The sequence below is a fragment of the Etheostoma cragini genome, chromosome 12, assembly GCF_013103735.1.
Source record: "Etheostoma cragini isolate CJK2018 chromosome 12, CSU_Ecrag_1.0, whole genome shotgun sequence".
In the NCBI taxonomy this organism is placed as follows: Eukaryota; Metazoa; Chordata; class Actinopteri; order Perciformes; family Percidae; genus Etheostoma; species Etheostoma cragini.
Window position 1 is genome coordinate 19,120,382 of NC_048418.1, and position 14,288 is coordinate 19,134,669.

At 43.7% G+C, this 14,288-nt stretch overlaps 1 protein-coding gene across 2 annotated transcripts in view; it reads left to right on the plus strand.

Annotated features, from left to right (window-relative positions):
- The first annotated feature begins 6,561 nt into the window (after nt 1–6,561).
- The window catches only part of kcnn1a (potassium intermediate/small conductance calcium-activated channel, subfamily N, member 1a), a 51,706-nt gene continuing 43,979 nt past the window's right edge, over nt 6,562–14,288 (plus strand). Inside the window, exon 1 of one of the 2 annotated variants that reach the window (XM_034886793.1) lies at nt 6,562–7,962. In XM_034886793.1, coding sequence (XP_034742684.1) covers nt 6,748–7,962 — 1,215 coding nt within the window. In that variant the 5' untranslated portion in view covers nt 6,562–6,747. The remainder of the gene's footprint in view (nt 7,963–14,288) is intronic. The other variant, XM_034886792.1, reaches the window with a different exon arrangement.

Below are 14,288 nucleotides of genomic sequence, written 5' to 3' on the forward strand. Positions count from 1 at the left end.
AATGTATGAAGTGCTTTTATGCATGTTAAAACTCAAAACGGGTCCGTCGGGACCCTAACACCATAGGAAGGTTAAGGATTTTCATAGAAGAGTGTACAGTCCACCTCTGCCTGCTGGTGGTGAACATGGGGGGGTCACTTGGTCATCTCCTTTGTGTTTTGTGCGGCTCTGATGATGAGACGGGGCCGAGGCTTTGAACCTTTGCATTAGTGATGAGCTTTCTCCTCTATTTATCTCTCATCACCATATTTTACAACCTGCGCAAACTGAGCCTCTCTTCTCAAGCGCTGGTAACCATCTGCCCACACAGGTATGCACATTTGAACACACGTGCACGTTTTTGCACAAACGCACACCCTGAAGCACATGTTTTGAACACACACACACACACACAGGCATAATGCCGTAACCACCTTTACCTCACACACATCAGACTGCATTATAAATGGACCTTGCCCTGTTTTTCTCTTTGTCCTCTTCACTTCCCCTCATGATCAACTGCTCCATTTAATGCAGTGACATCACTGAGCTCTGTAAACAGCACTGTAACAAATTTAACGGAACATTTGCTTTAGTGGCAACGATTGGCCAGCAAGTTACTGTGAATTATTTTTACAGTAAAGGTACCGTACTTCCATTTGCAGTATTTTATGTATTCATTTTAAAATACAAAACAAACACAACAGTAAACATAGTATATTTTACTTTATTATTTACAGTACTATAGTGGCTATATTGTGATTTTAAGTTATAGTAATGTTTTGACTACTGTGATTTCAACTGTAATACTTGCACTTCTGTGATTTTGTCAAGTGGACAACCTTGTGACTGTACAATTTACATCAATCTGCTGTAAAAACCACATACAGCAGTGTTACTGTGAAATCTAAAGTAAATAACTGGAGATTTCACAGCCATTATTTACAGTGAGAGGTTGATGGTCCAATGCTTCTGCTAGGGCCACAACAGAGAAAGCGAGGCAGACATTTGCAGTTGTTTTTGCAAAGAAGCTGCCATGTACAACCAGCTGCAGCCAAAACCCAGAGACATCTCTGTCATTGCTGCTTTAACACTGCCAGACCTAGATCGGAGGTAGAAAACAGTATGACACATAACGTTTTAAAGCTAGTGAGATAACGTCTCACATGGAGATAAACAAGTTAAATAAAAATGGAAGCTATCAAATAAAACCCTAATCTTTTAAAGAAGTTTTAAATCCATCTCTAACTGTCTTTTTAACTGTGTATTTGAAAATTTTAGCGGTTGTCTTCTTGCTAAATATCTGTCATCTTTGGTGAAATAATTGCCACTGACAATGAGATTTTCCTTGTATTGTCATTCATAATCTCATAATTAAAAACAAGGGCAAATCTAATATTGCAGAAAAAGGAAAAGAACTGTGCTATGTGTATCCACGTTTGTGTATGTTTTTTTCTGGTGGGGTCGTATTGTGTGGACTAATGCTGTGTTTCCACATGATTCAGCTCTGCTCGACTCATCTTTTTGGTAGCAGTACTTTCCTCTTTTTGTTTTCCACCTATTGTATAGTTCCCCTTAGAGTAGGCGGGATACCCTGCTGAGCCCCATTGTGATGCCATGTAAAACTGCCGTGACATCATGTTAAACGCAACACTCCAAATCCTTTTCCTTTTCCTCTCATCGGCAACCGAACAGAGGAATGTCTGCACTTTTCAGACTATTCTTCACGGCGTAGTCTTTCAGGCTACTATCTAGGGCTGGGCATTATGTTGATATGTCGACATATGAGGCTGGATGTTGTCTCACATTTTGAATATGGTAGTTGGTTTTAAAGGCTGCATTACAGTGAAGTCATTTTCTAAACTTCCCAGTTCCAGATGCTCTATGATTTGACTTTAACCACTTAGTTATTATATCCACATTATTGATAAATATTTATCACAAATCTCAATGTGTAAATATTTTGGGAAAGCACCAATTGTCAACCCTACAATATCGTCGCAATAGCGATGTTGATGTATTTGGAAAAAAATATTGTGCTATTGACTTTCATTACATCTCCGACCTCTGCTCATATGTTTAAAAATGGACGTGCTTGTGAAGATGACCAATCACTGGTCCGCAGGTCTGTTTTAACTCCACCTACGACCAAGGAGGTACCAAACAAGGTACCAGGTACTAGCCACAAGTTTTGCTGATGGAAAACCCCCAGAGAGCGAGTCGTGTCGTATCATGCAGTGGAAGCAGCATAAGGTGACTAATTGCCCTATTGTTCATGCTCTGCAATTGATGACGACACTCACCCCTCTGCTCCTTCAAGCTTTTAGCTATGCGTCAGGATTACCCAGGATGCTTCTTGAATGTCCCCTTATTCCTTCAATGAGATCTCATCTCAGATGTTACCTGGCATGGCCATGCATTACAACTGGTGCCTTCACAGGCCACTTTATCATTCCTTGCACCTTGGCTTTGCTAGTGGCGATAATAGAAAACACTTCATCACAGTTGTCTGCCTTGCTCAGGCCGTTCCACTCATTTATGGGACTTTGGGATGCTAACATGTCAGCTGATATTTAGACTCTTCCTGTACCTGCCTCTTTCTGAATGATGGCAAAGCTGCTTAGTCAAAGGCAAATCTAACTAATGATCTTAGCTGTCAGAGATAAATTCCCCTGTTGGGCGCAGAGCCCTGCCGCTGCTGTGGCTGGCAGCGTGTAACCCTCAGACGCTCTGTCTCAAGCATGCCCTCGGTATCATCTCACACTTGCTGCCTCGAGTCTTGGATGACGCCACTGCTCGGGTTGAGTCACGACTCATCTCTTATCTCTAGGATTGCAGGTTGTTGATCATGTGTGTAGCACATCAGCGTTTATGCAGGCCACCTGCAGCCGTCCAGCTGAATATGTCACATTATTCACTGGTCATAACACTCTATCAAGGCCCGCTCTCCCTCCTGCAACACCAAACTCTCTATCCTTGAGCCAGTGCTGTAGTCATGTGAGTCAGTCATAGTTCAGTAAGATGACAGCCATGACATGCAGGGAATTGACCGACTAATTCAAGATGGCTGCTCTACATTCAGCTATCATACATGACAAACTCAGGATACAGAGGAAATGTTTTTTTTTTAAACCTCTGCTGTCTTTAATTTTTTATTTTTTAGCAGATTTGTCCCTACACCTTTCCTTTCTGCCTTCTTTGTCTCGCTTTCTATCATATGCCTCTGTCTTTACAGCCACCTCCACTGCTGCATAAATTTAGCCGTACATATGAACTTGTATTTGTAGAAGGCAGAAGAAGTCACACTCCTTCTCATTAAATTGCACGCTCGAAGCCATGATATTATATATAACACCCTTTTAAGATGTAAATAAGCCAAAGGGCAGGGTCATATATTTTTCTCTTGCACAACAATTGTAACACCATGTATCCGGAAACCTTGAACACGGCTTACTACTATTTACAAACTTAAAAAAACAACAGAACGGCTCTCGGTCAGTTTTTCGGGATGCAGGGACAGTCTTCTGTGTTATTTCAACAGGACCTTGGCTTACTTATAGGACTGTTATTACTAGAATGAGAGCAAATAAGCATGGACGGCAGCTACTTATTAGAGGAGCACAAACTTCTGTCCTAATGTATCATGGCAGTCTGGTGGTCTGGACGTTAGAGACGGACTCTAGTTCAAACCCCCAACAAGCCATGAGTTCTGTGAAAGTAAAGGTTGAACTGCTCAGATGAACATTGATTAAAACCTGGTGGACACAATATAGAGTCAAGATGCTAAGACATATACCTGTATCTGTAAGAATACTGATTATAAAGACATATATATGACTTATCTTTCAGCGTAGATGATTCAGTGGTAAGATAATAGGCTAATCTCTGTACCTGTGTGTAATTAGTTTTGGTTCACTTCACAGTATAACACGTTTTCTGTCTTCCTCTTCTTTTCAATTGAACTCTTTTGATCTATTCTGTGTTGGCGCACCTGCTCTTTTTAGATATCTCTCCTACTCGGTCCGGTTTCTCTCTCTCTCTCTCTCACACACACATACACACATTCACACATACACACACTTACACGTCTCTCAGCTTTGCCCTGGTTGGTTTTCTCTTTCTGTGTAATTACAGGCTTCTTATCTCCTTCCTATGTTACGTGCTGGAGCTATTGGCCTCCTCCACGTTTCCTCCTTCTCATCTACCATTTTAATGTCACAGATCTTCTGCTGCTTCTGCCTCCAGGAGCCAACAAGGCAGAAAAGCACAATATGCTTTAAAGTGGCCAAACAGGCCAAGTTTGACGGCTGGATGGGACAAATCCAAGAGGCTTTAAATTCTGGTGGCACGTTTTGCTAGAAAGAGGCCGTTGAGTGAAAAATGGTATTGTGTGTGTGTGTGTGTGTGTGTGTTTGTGTGTGTATGTGTGTGTGGCGGGGGGCGAAGCGAGTTGGAAAGAAAATGTGGGCCTTGGCGTTCATCGTTCATCGTCGGTTGGGGATTGAGTGTTTGTGTGTGCGCAAGAGTTGTAAAGTTTGATTTAATTATTCATGTGGAATCAGTAACATTGCTTCCCAAACCAGCAAATGAAACACCATCTTGCCAACGAACTCACACAGGTCACAGCGACCAATTACTTAATGAAAATGATCAGGTTTCTAATGCAGCTCTGGCCAGACCTCCTCTCCAAATCCCTGCAATACTTCACGTAGCTATAAAACAGAGTGTACCTCAGCTTTCTTCCAGCGGGTAGGTAAAGTGTGCCACCGCTGCAGTCTTTAGACCCATCAAAACTCCAAATGGCTGAACCAGATTTAAGGATAGGATTATTACTTATTAAGAATGGCTAATATATGATGTAAAAGTTGGCTCCCTCTCCAGCGCTATTCCCTTCTGTCTCTTTGGCTCAGCCTCAACTTCTCTCTCTCTCTCTCTCTCTCTCTCTCTCTCTCTCTCTCTCTCTTCCACTAAAATGATGTTTATGATGACACAAGGATGTATAAGTCTTTTCTTATACAACACTCTAATGCCTATGTGTACATTAGAAGAGTTACAGGTTGTAATCGTTCCTCTTCATGCTAGCTGTAAAGTGACCTCGTACTTACACTCCTCTGTAAGAGATGCGGGACAAAATCCACAGTCCTTGTTTTCCAATCATAAACCTGAGAAAAGATGTAAACATAGTTTAGATCATCAGGCATCATTCCACAGGGTAGCACCAAAGGAGCAGAAAGCACCTACACCTCATCTATTCTAGATCAAGTGACAAATTGCTTATTATATTTCTGATTTGCTTGTTTTTTAACTTCCTGTTGTGCACAAAGACTTCTAATCCTTCGACGTTCAATGCATCAAGGTCAATGGATCAAAGTCACCCTCAATACATCAGCTGAGTCTGTGACTCTGTTTTTTTAGGGTTCTATGGACGTAAAGTTGACTAACTAACTCAGAAAAGTACCAGGTGATGACCTGAGGATCCAGATTGAAAGTTCAGCTGAAGCAACAGAATTTGAGCAGCTTCAGCTGTTTTGAGTTTAATGCATCAAGGGTGTATCTTCATAAGTAACAAAATGATTTCCAGGGAAACGGAGGGAGGGTTGTGAATTTTGTCCCACATGCAGTGTCCACTTACATGGCCAGTATGGACAGGAGGTATGTTAGCAGCTGCAATTAACTGTTTCAATTGGCATGTTGGTAATATTTTACTGTGAAAAGTCAAAAACGTCAAAGTTTTAATATGGGAGAACAATAAAACAGACTTAAAAAAAGTCTTTAATTCAAGTTCCATATTTTTAATCCTCACAGCTGCCAGACATGTGATGGACAGATCCTCTGGCTACTTGACACCACGACACAGGCTATTTTAGTGATGTGCATCCTTCCTCCTTCAGCACCGCGGACAGCGCCGTCTGCGCCCAGGCTCCGCTTTCTTCTCCGCTGTGACACTGAAGCCTTTACCGTGTTATACCGTGCATGTAACACACACACACACACACACACACACACACACACACACACACACACACACACACACACACACACACACACGCAGCCCCCATTCTTAATATTTCTGCCTGGTAATACAAAACCAGGCATTTTCTGCTAAATTATTTAATACAAGACTGCATGGCTCAGGCTGGGTGGCATGAGGTAATCATCACAGCCCCGTTTGTTTGATGCTTTTCTGTGGGCCAACAAGTGGAAATGTGTTTTGGAAATAGATATCAAGACTGCCCCTCTCATGATTTGAGCAAACACCACTTGTGGACATCCAACCATGAGGATGGATAATCACTTAGAGTTGATCATAAATTAAAGTGACGTTCATGACATGTCTGGGCAAAGCGTTATGTTTGACAGGCCTGTGGATCTGTTTGGGTGATGTAGCAGTGGAAGTCATTTCGTTATATGATGGGTAGTTATGGCAACATTGACAAAAGTCGATTTATGGGGTCCACAGTGGATTAAGATGATCAACCGTGTAAGCTGTTTAAAAACCTTTCTCCGTCTCAGTGTTCCTACTCTGGTAATATCCCAACAGCCTTAAGGAGTGATCGATCCGCTGCAACCTGTGCGCATAGCAGGCAATGGACCGGTATTCAGGCGAAGGCGGTGTTTTGGCTGTACAGTGACGTTTTAAGGCAGGTCTTGGTCAAACCTACCAATGATACAAGTCGGTTCTATTCTGCTGGGACTGATCGCAATGAACGGGTGCCGGAGCTCTGCACGGCAAAGAAGCAACCACAGCGAGACGAGTCGATCAAGGGGATGCGGCATCGGTACGCGGGAGCTGTCCATCAGCACCAAACCCCCGACGAAAAGCAAGCGATCAGCAAGCAGAGCCCAGACCCAGTCGCTCCTGTTTTCAGCCTGCCGCCCCCGCCCTCTTCTCACCACCGAGACCGCACTTCGAGCACCGCAGCCCACCGCCAGAGCCTCCAGGAGCTTCCCTGTCTGAGCCAGCCCTACCGGAGACCTGTTCACAGCGGCGACCCTTTACCTCTGGCGAGCTACGACACCGCCCGGCAACCTGCACACCGAGGCACTGAACCCAGCACCAGGCAGCAGGATCCCTGGGCCCCGGCCGGCTCCCAGCAGCCGCCGCCGCAGTCGGAGAACCAGCCTGTTTTTCCAAGCTGCCACTGCAGTTTTTCCGAGCAGGAGGCGAGCCTTTCTCAAAACCATCACTATCCTCCCGATCCTCTCCCACCGCAGCCCTCCCCACCTTTTCCGCCGCCTATACCGCCGCCACCAACGTCGTCTTCCTCCTCTCTGCTATTTTCCCAGGGATCTAAGAGGGGGGATCGGCTGCGAAGGAGTGCCAATAATTACCAACAGGCAAGCATCGTGGAACGCTGCAGGGGAGGAGGAGGAGCAGGAGGGCACCGAGACCAAAGGCAGCTGTTGCAGCAGCAGCAGCAGCAGCAGCAGCAGCAGCAGCAGCACAGTCATTTAAGACTCCAACAGAGGGACCCCTCCCCTGAAGGAACCCGTGCAAACTCGCAGAAAGGGCGCTCTTTAAATGTATGTGAGTCAACCGAGGCTAACAGGAGAGCATTTGAGTCTCAGACTCAGGACCTGCAGCAGCAACAGATCCCACAATTACGGGCGCAGCAACAGCTACTGGTGGGGAGCAGCTTGCCGATCAACTACTGCGCCAGCGGCTCAGGAGAGCTATGTAGGACTCAGCAGGCTCCACTGCTGCAACAGCAAGGCGCACTGGGGCTCTGTCCCCAGCGTCCGCAGCACTGTGAACAAGAGCGCAATAAGTCTGGGAGGATCACCACGCAAGGCGACCAGGCGCAGCCACACAGCCGCGAGTCCCGCGTAACCCCCCCGGCAACACAGCAGGCGTACGCGGGGAACTCGTCTGCGACTGGCAGCAACAGCAGCAAAGACAGCCCCAACTACGGCTCGAGCTATCACCTGTGGCCCGAGAGCCCGCATAAAGGAGAGGAGAGGATACGCATCGACCTCCATAAGGTAGACCTGTCACATCCCCTCCCGCTAATCAGCCTCTAATGACCAAAAACAAACTAGCCTTTAACGATTTCACCCAATAACCACGCCTGTCATATGATTTTTAATTTTTTTGTTGTTGTAATAGAGCACATTCGTACATGTGTACGTGGTGCACGCGCGTGGTCTGTGTGTATGTAAAGGACGGGGGGATTTGAATCGTCATTAAGCGTTAGGCAGCTTTTCCAAATGCAGCGATGTAAGTACTGCACATGTAACCCAATGCGTGATACAACTTATATTATCTGACCTGGTATTTGTTTCATTTCATCATACAAGCACGCGCATGCACGCACAAACGCGATCGCGAACACACAAACACACACACGCGTGCGCGCGCACACACCTGTTCCATGTTGCAGTGTTGTTTTGGTTAGCCCACTGACTGCAAATATTCAAATGACGCTCCATGGCAGCTGAATTAGAAACAAAGAGTGTGTTGTTTCAACAGAACCGAGAAGGGGAATTTCAATATTTTTGCCTTCCAGACACTATCCTTACACAACGGTGAGCTTTACATCACTAGGCCTGTGAGAGCAGCTCCTCGCTGGGTGTTCGAGGTACTTCCAAACTCACTTCCTACGGGAGAATGGGCTGTATGTTCTGCTTTCACTCAACAGTCCAATGCAGTGTCACATGTGTATAATTAACTTAATTAATGAAATTATTATTTCTTGCTTCTTTCTTTAATGCTTTCATTAATCTAATTATCATTAGATTAATGAAAGCATTGTATCAAGTAAGAAGGTGTGTGTCTCAGCATGTGTGTTAAAAAAAAAGAAGAAAAAGAAGACTAGAAGAAAAAAAGTTTGATTTAAATCGTGTAAAATCTATTTCTAATTGTGAGCAGATGTAGATTATTTGGCAGTTGCTACCCACCGATCCTTAACTGTAAAAAACAACTCTCAATAAGCATAATTTTGTTTTTCTTAAATGTTGTTGATAGATGAGTGATTTGAATGTTGTCTCTCGGCTGCTCAGAATATAAGGACAAATTGTTTTGGATAGTTGTTTGGAAAGTTCAACTGCAAGATGGTAAAGCACATCGTTGTTGATTCTAGCTGCTAACACCAGACAAAATCAACTACTTATTTTCGCAGAGTGCCACCAGTCATCTCCCCTGTGACATCTGGTAGAGGAAACATGGCTAATTAGTTAAAGTTAACTTTTTTTTAGAAGTTGCCATCATCCTGTGTGTTTTGCTGAGAGGGAAGGAAGAGTCTACTAGTTGCCACTTGTTGTAACATCAGACCAGAAGTGTGCCGTGCCAGGGAGTAATTTTCGTCTAATCTGCTGTGTGCACTGCATCATAAAGGCATCGCGTTAATGGTGTCAGATATGGTGCACCAGTTATTACCTTAAATTTGTCTGGACCTTAATGTGAATCACCAATAAAGTACAAAAAAAAAATACATATCCATCCATTTACCACTATGAAATGTTCTCTGTTAAAGATGTTGTGACACCACTATTACTGTGTACTGAATAATAAAAGCCCATATTAACCGTAAAACATCAGTACAGAGAGTTTTGGTAAGTTGTAATATAGTCCCAGTTAATACTCATTACTGGCAAAAGCAGCTGGGATTTTAACAAGATGCTGGACTGTTAATGTCTTTTGAATCCATGCTGATTATGAGACTGGGAGATTATTTTGGTCTTTTCCAAACTGATCCTCTTGTCTCTGGGACAGGACAGGCTCCTTTTGGCCTAATGGCAGAGTGTCGTTGAGCAAGACACAAAACCCCCATGTTGCACCCTGGACGCTGTATGCTGTGCACTGCTCCTAATGCTCACCATGGGTTTATGCAGGGATTGAATTTCACTACATTGGACTGCACAATTGTAAGTGACAAATTATATTAAAGTTGTTTCTTTTTCTTCTTTTTTCCCTGATGGCAACGGCCATAAAAAAGCTGAACAATGGTCAGCATGCAGCTGGGTACCAGTCATGAACACAATATGACATAGCAAGCAGCAATCTGAAGAAGTAAGACAACTTTGACTTTGAATATGACTTTGGCATGATTGTAGTTTTCTCTTTTTGCTTTGCAGCACACAATTTCCACTGTAAACTAGACATGTATTTATTACACAATTATTACATGAAATTGAAAACAAAAAAACAAAAATCTTAGAAGTACTACCAGAACAAACTCTGCTCAGATCCGACTGTGCCAAGTATTTTGATACGACTAGACACGCTCATCCATTCAGGGATATTTGTGGGATCATGGTTTCATCTCATTGACCCGCCACCACTTAGACAGCCCCTACCCTCACTCCCATTTGAAATCCCTTAAACAAAACACTTGTGACATAACAAGCCTGATAAAGTGTATACGATTACAGTATCCCACAACATACCCTGGAACTCAACACCTGCCCACTGAACTGATGGCAGGTAGTACCATATTGTGTCCTGCCTCAATAACATTGTGCTTTGAAAGGTGCATTGTTGCTTTTGTTGTGATAGGCTGTGTAAGTACTCTAATGCATGCCCCTTATGTCCTGTAGGGACACTGTAGAACACAAACACTGGTGAATTTGGTCTCGTTCAACAAGGCTGATTTTTAAGGACAGTGGATGTCCCGTTTAGCAGAAAGGTGAGATCAGTCCCTTTGCAGTTTGACAGACTTTGTGCTACCAAGGGCCAGAAATTAAAATGGTTTTCTGAAAATGAATAAAATACATGCAAAGGTTAAAATGAGAAGGCAAGAAATCCACTAATAAAATGGAAGTACACTTTCCACTGTTGCCAGTTCCTATTGCTTTAGATTTCTGTAACTTGACGTCTGTCCCTAGCTGGGACAGACTGTGTGATTTGTGGAAGACCAAGCTTGGAGAATCCTTCCTGGTGCTTCTTTGTAACAAAATGGAACAATATTGCACCGCTGCAGTAGCTTACGACTCTTTGCATCATTTATTAATTTGTTGGTTATTCGTAGAAATCAAGGAATAGTTTGACATTTCTGAAAGTTCCTTCATTTGCTGTCTTGCAGGGAGTTGGATGAGAAGATTGAAGGAAAAGTCAAACTATTTCATCAATCAATGATTTTGACAATGTCATTAATTATCAAATATGTAGGAACTTTGCAAAATCCTCATTACCATTTCCCAGAGTCCAAGGTGACATCTTCAGATTGTTTACAGTTCACAAGGCTGGAGTTTGAATTTGATTTTAGTAGCAAAGTGGAGCCACAGGATGTTTGGGTTAGACTTAAATGACTAAAAGGAGGAGCCGATTATCCAAAGTTTTGAATTCAGATTTTGTCAATTTAAATAACTAATTGTTTCAGCACTACACATTTGCTCCGAAAACATTGGGCAGGCATTAACTATTACTGTGTGTGTATGTGTGTGTTTGTGTGTGTGTGTGTGTGTGTGTGTGTGTGTGTGTGTGTGTGTGTGTGTGTGAGTGTGTGTGTGTCCAGCCAGCCCACCTTTCTGGAGAACATAATGTTGTATGTGTAAAAGAGGAGGAAAGCTATTACAGTAAAGCTTTTTGTGCAGACCCTGCCAAACTGCAGTCCAACACGGGTATAATCACCCTATGTGATCTGGGAAAGGTCAACACAGCATATATCAAAGTGGCACTTTCAACCAACTTAGTGCCTCTTTGACGCTGTCTGGAGGATTTAGAGTGGTCGTGCTTTACTCGTGGTTCTTTGTGTGGAGCTTTAAAACGTAGAAAGTGAAGCGGGAGCAGCAAGTTTTTCCTATGAAGAAAGACAACAGTCCTTTTTTTATTTTAGTAGTATGTAAATGTAAATGTGCTGTATTTATATAGCGCTTTTCCAGTCTTAACAACTGCTCAAAGCGCTTTTACATCTACAGGAAACATTCACCATTCACACACATTCATACACTGTGGCCGGGGCTGCCGTACAAGGTGCCACCTGCTCATCAGATAAACATTCACACACATTCACACTCCGATGCGCAGCACCGGGGGCCACTCGTGGTTCAGTGTCTTGCCCAAGAACACTTCGACAATGACTGTAGGGGCGGGGATCGAACCACCAACCTTCCGATTGGCAGGCAACCGCTCTACCACTGAGCCACAGCCGCCCCTTGAGCCACAGCCATAGTAGAATATTTCCAGTTTAACTGCTTTTATCTATTTATTTTTTACAGATAATTTGTGTGGGCTTTTCCACCTTTAGTTGATAGGGCAGCTAGGTGAGATAGGGGGAGAGAGAGGGGGAAGACATGCAGCACATCATCCCACTCCTCTGCGTAGTATAAGTGCGCCTGCTCTACCCACTGAGCCAACCCGGCCACTGCTTTCATCCATCCAAAGCTTTTCTCCTGTTTTCTCTAGTGTTCAGTTTTTCCTATAGCACAGCTTATTTATTTCAGTAATACCAGAGCACTTTCCTGTCTAAATGAAGGAAAATGTTAAAGGTAATTAGGCTGCAAGCCCGCTTTAAAAACAGCAGTTTATCTTATCAGTTATGTGTTTGTGTTGGCTTTGCAATAACACTGAGGTAAAGTTGAATGCTCGGGCCTCGGAACAATTGATGTCGACAGATCTGCTTACGGCCTCATGATTTACAAGCAGGCTTATGCCAAGAGAGACATTATGTTGATTTAAACTTTCTCTATCGGTCATTTCTCCGCTGTTGTTACAGGGCCCTGCGTTTGTTTTTCACTCATTAGGCGTCCATGTTTCCACTGCCTTGTGCGTTCCAGTCTGAGAGGGCAACACCTTGAAAGTAAACATACCTTGCTGAACAATTAAATGTCAGACAAGGGGCACATTTTCAGTTCACATCCTCCTGTATATGACGTAGGAGCGCCACTGCTGTAGATCCCTGATAATGGTCCCAATTGTAGGAGGAGAGGTGGGTGTGAGCTGCGGGAGCCTCTTAGTTTCGACTGCAGCTGGCAACACACAGGCGGTAAGTATGAACATGAAGCTCTTTTAATAATTGATTGCTGTTTTCCCTATTTTTTTTTTTGTCTGCTGTGTTTAAGTGCTACGCTGCACTCCTGAACTGAAATAGATTTGTGTTACCATGTGTGTTGCTATGGAGAGATCAGCCTGGTATTGTTGTAGCGTTATCTTTTGAGGGGGGGTGGGGGGGAGGTATTGAGTTTGGTCGAGGAATCATATGCAGAAACAAGATTAATCTTTATGGATTCACGATTCATTAATGCTCGCCTTTAACACACGTGCAACACACACACACACACACTGTACCGTAAGTGGTGCTCAAATAGTGCTCCACTTGATATAGTTCATTCGCTTTCCGTTTCATTTGAGTGAGCCAGCACAAGGAGAGGTGTATTGAGTTACTTGCAGTCCAGTTGAATACAAAGAGTGGAAAGAAAGCGTGTTGGGGGTTTCCTCAGTCGCCGCGAGCCTCACTGCTTACTTCCTCCACGGGTAGAGTCACAGCATGGCAGATGTTTTTGCTCCGCCAGCAGTCAATGCAATTTGTCACCTGACTGTTTGACCTCGCATGATGTTTCCCTTTTCTAATGTGTGTTGTAACTTACAATTTATTTTCTTTTTTTTGCCAAGTCCCCACCACGGCTCTTTGCTTAATAAATGAGCGCAGTTCATTTATATGGTAATTCCTTCAAGATGCTAGCCAAGAGATGCCAGGCATTTAATATATCACCTCAATGCATATGCTTTATGGCTAATTAGGTTATTGATCTGAGGGCTGTTTCTGTGTTAGGGCATGATCACAACACAAAAGAGTACGAGAGTATGAGTAATGCAGCTGTAAGCAGTAATGTGACAATCATTACAAAGCTGGAGAGAGCTCAGTTGTGCGTTTGTGTGTGTGTGTGTGACGGTGCAGGTGTGTGTGCACGCGTCTTCCACATAGCTTATAATATTGCCGACGTGCAAGCTCATTGAGTCATTTCAATATTGCCTGCTGGCTGTTTTCAAGTGTTTGTTAAACACTGTGTTTGGTGGAAGGGCAGAGGGCAGTAACAAGATGTGAGATACGTGTGATTTCATCATACTTTGCTCGCACAATTGAATAACGCTTCGCTGGCAGCCTGCCCTTGAGAATGCAAGTTTGGAGAGCGACTCCTGCCATTGTGAGATTCCATCTAGGGTGTGTTCGGTTTGCATGTGTGCCAGTCGTGCATAGGAATGCATGCGCATCTATTTTTGTGATGCTCTGCACTGCCTGTGCACTTTTGTGGGGTATGTTTTTTTTCTTTTTCTTCTCCTCCATCTCATTGGGTCTTCATGCCCTCAGGTCAAAGTTTGACTGCTGATACCCTGAGCTGCAGTTTTACTTAATTTACAGCACATGATACAC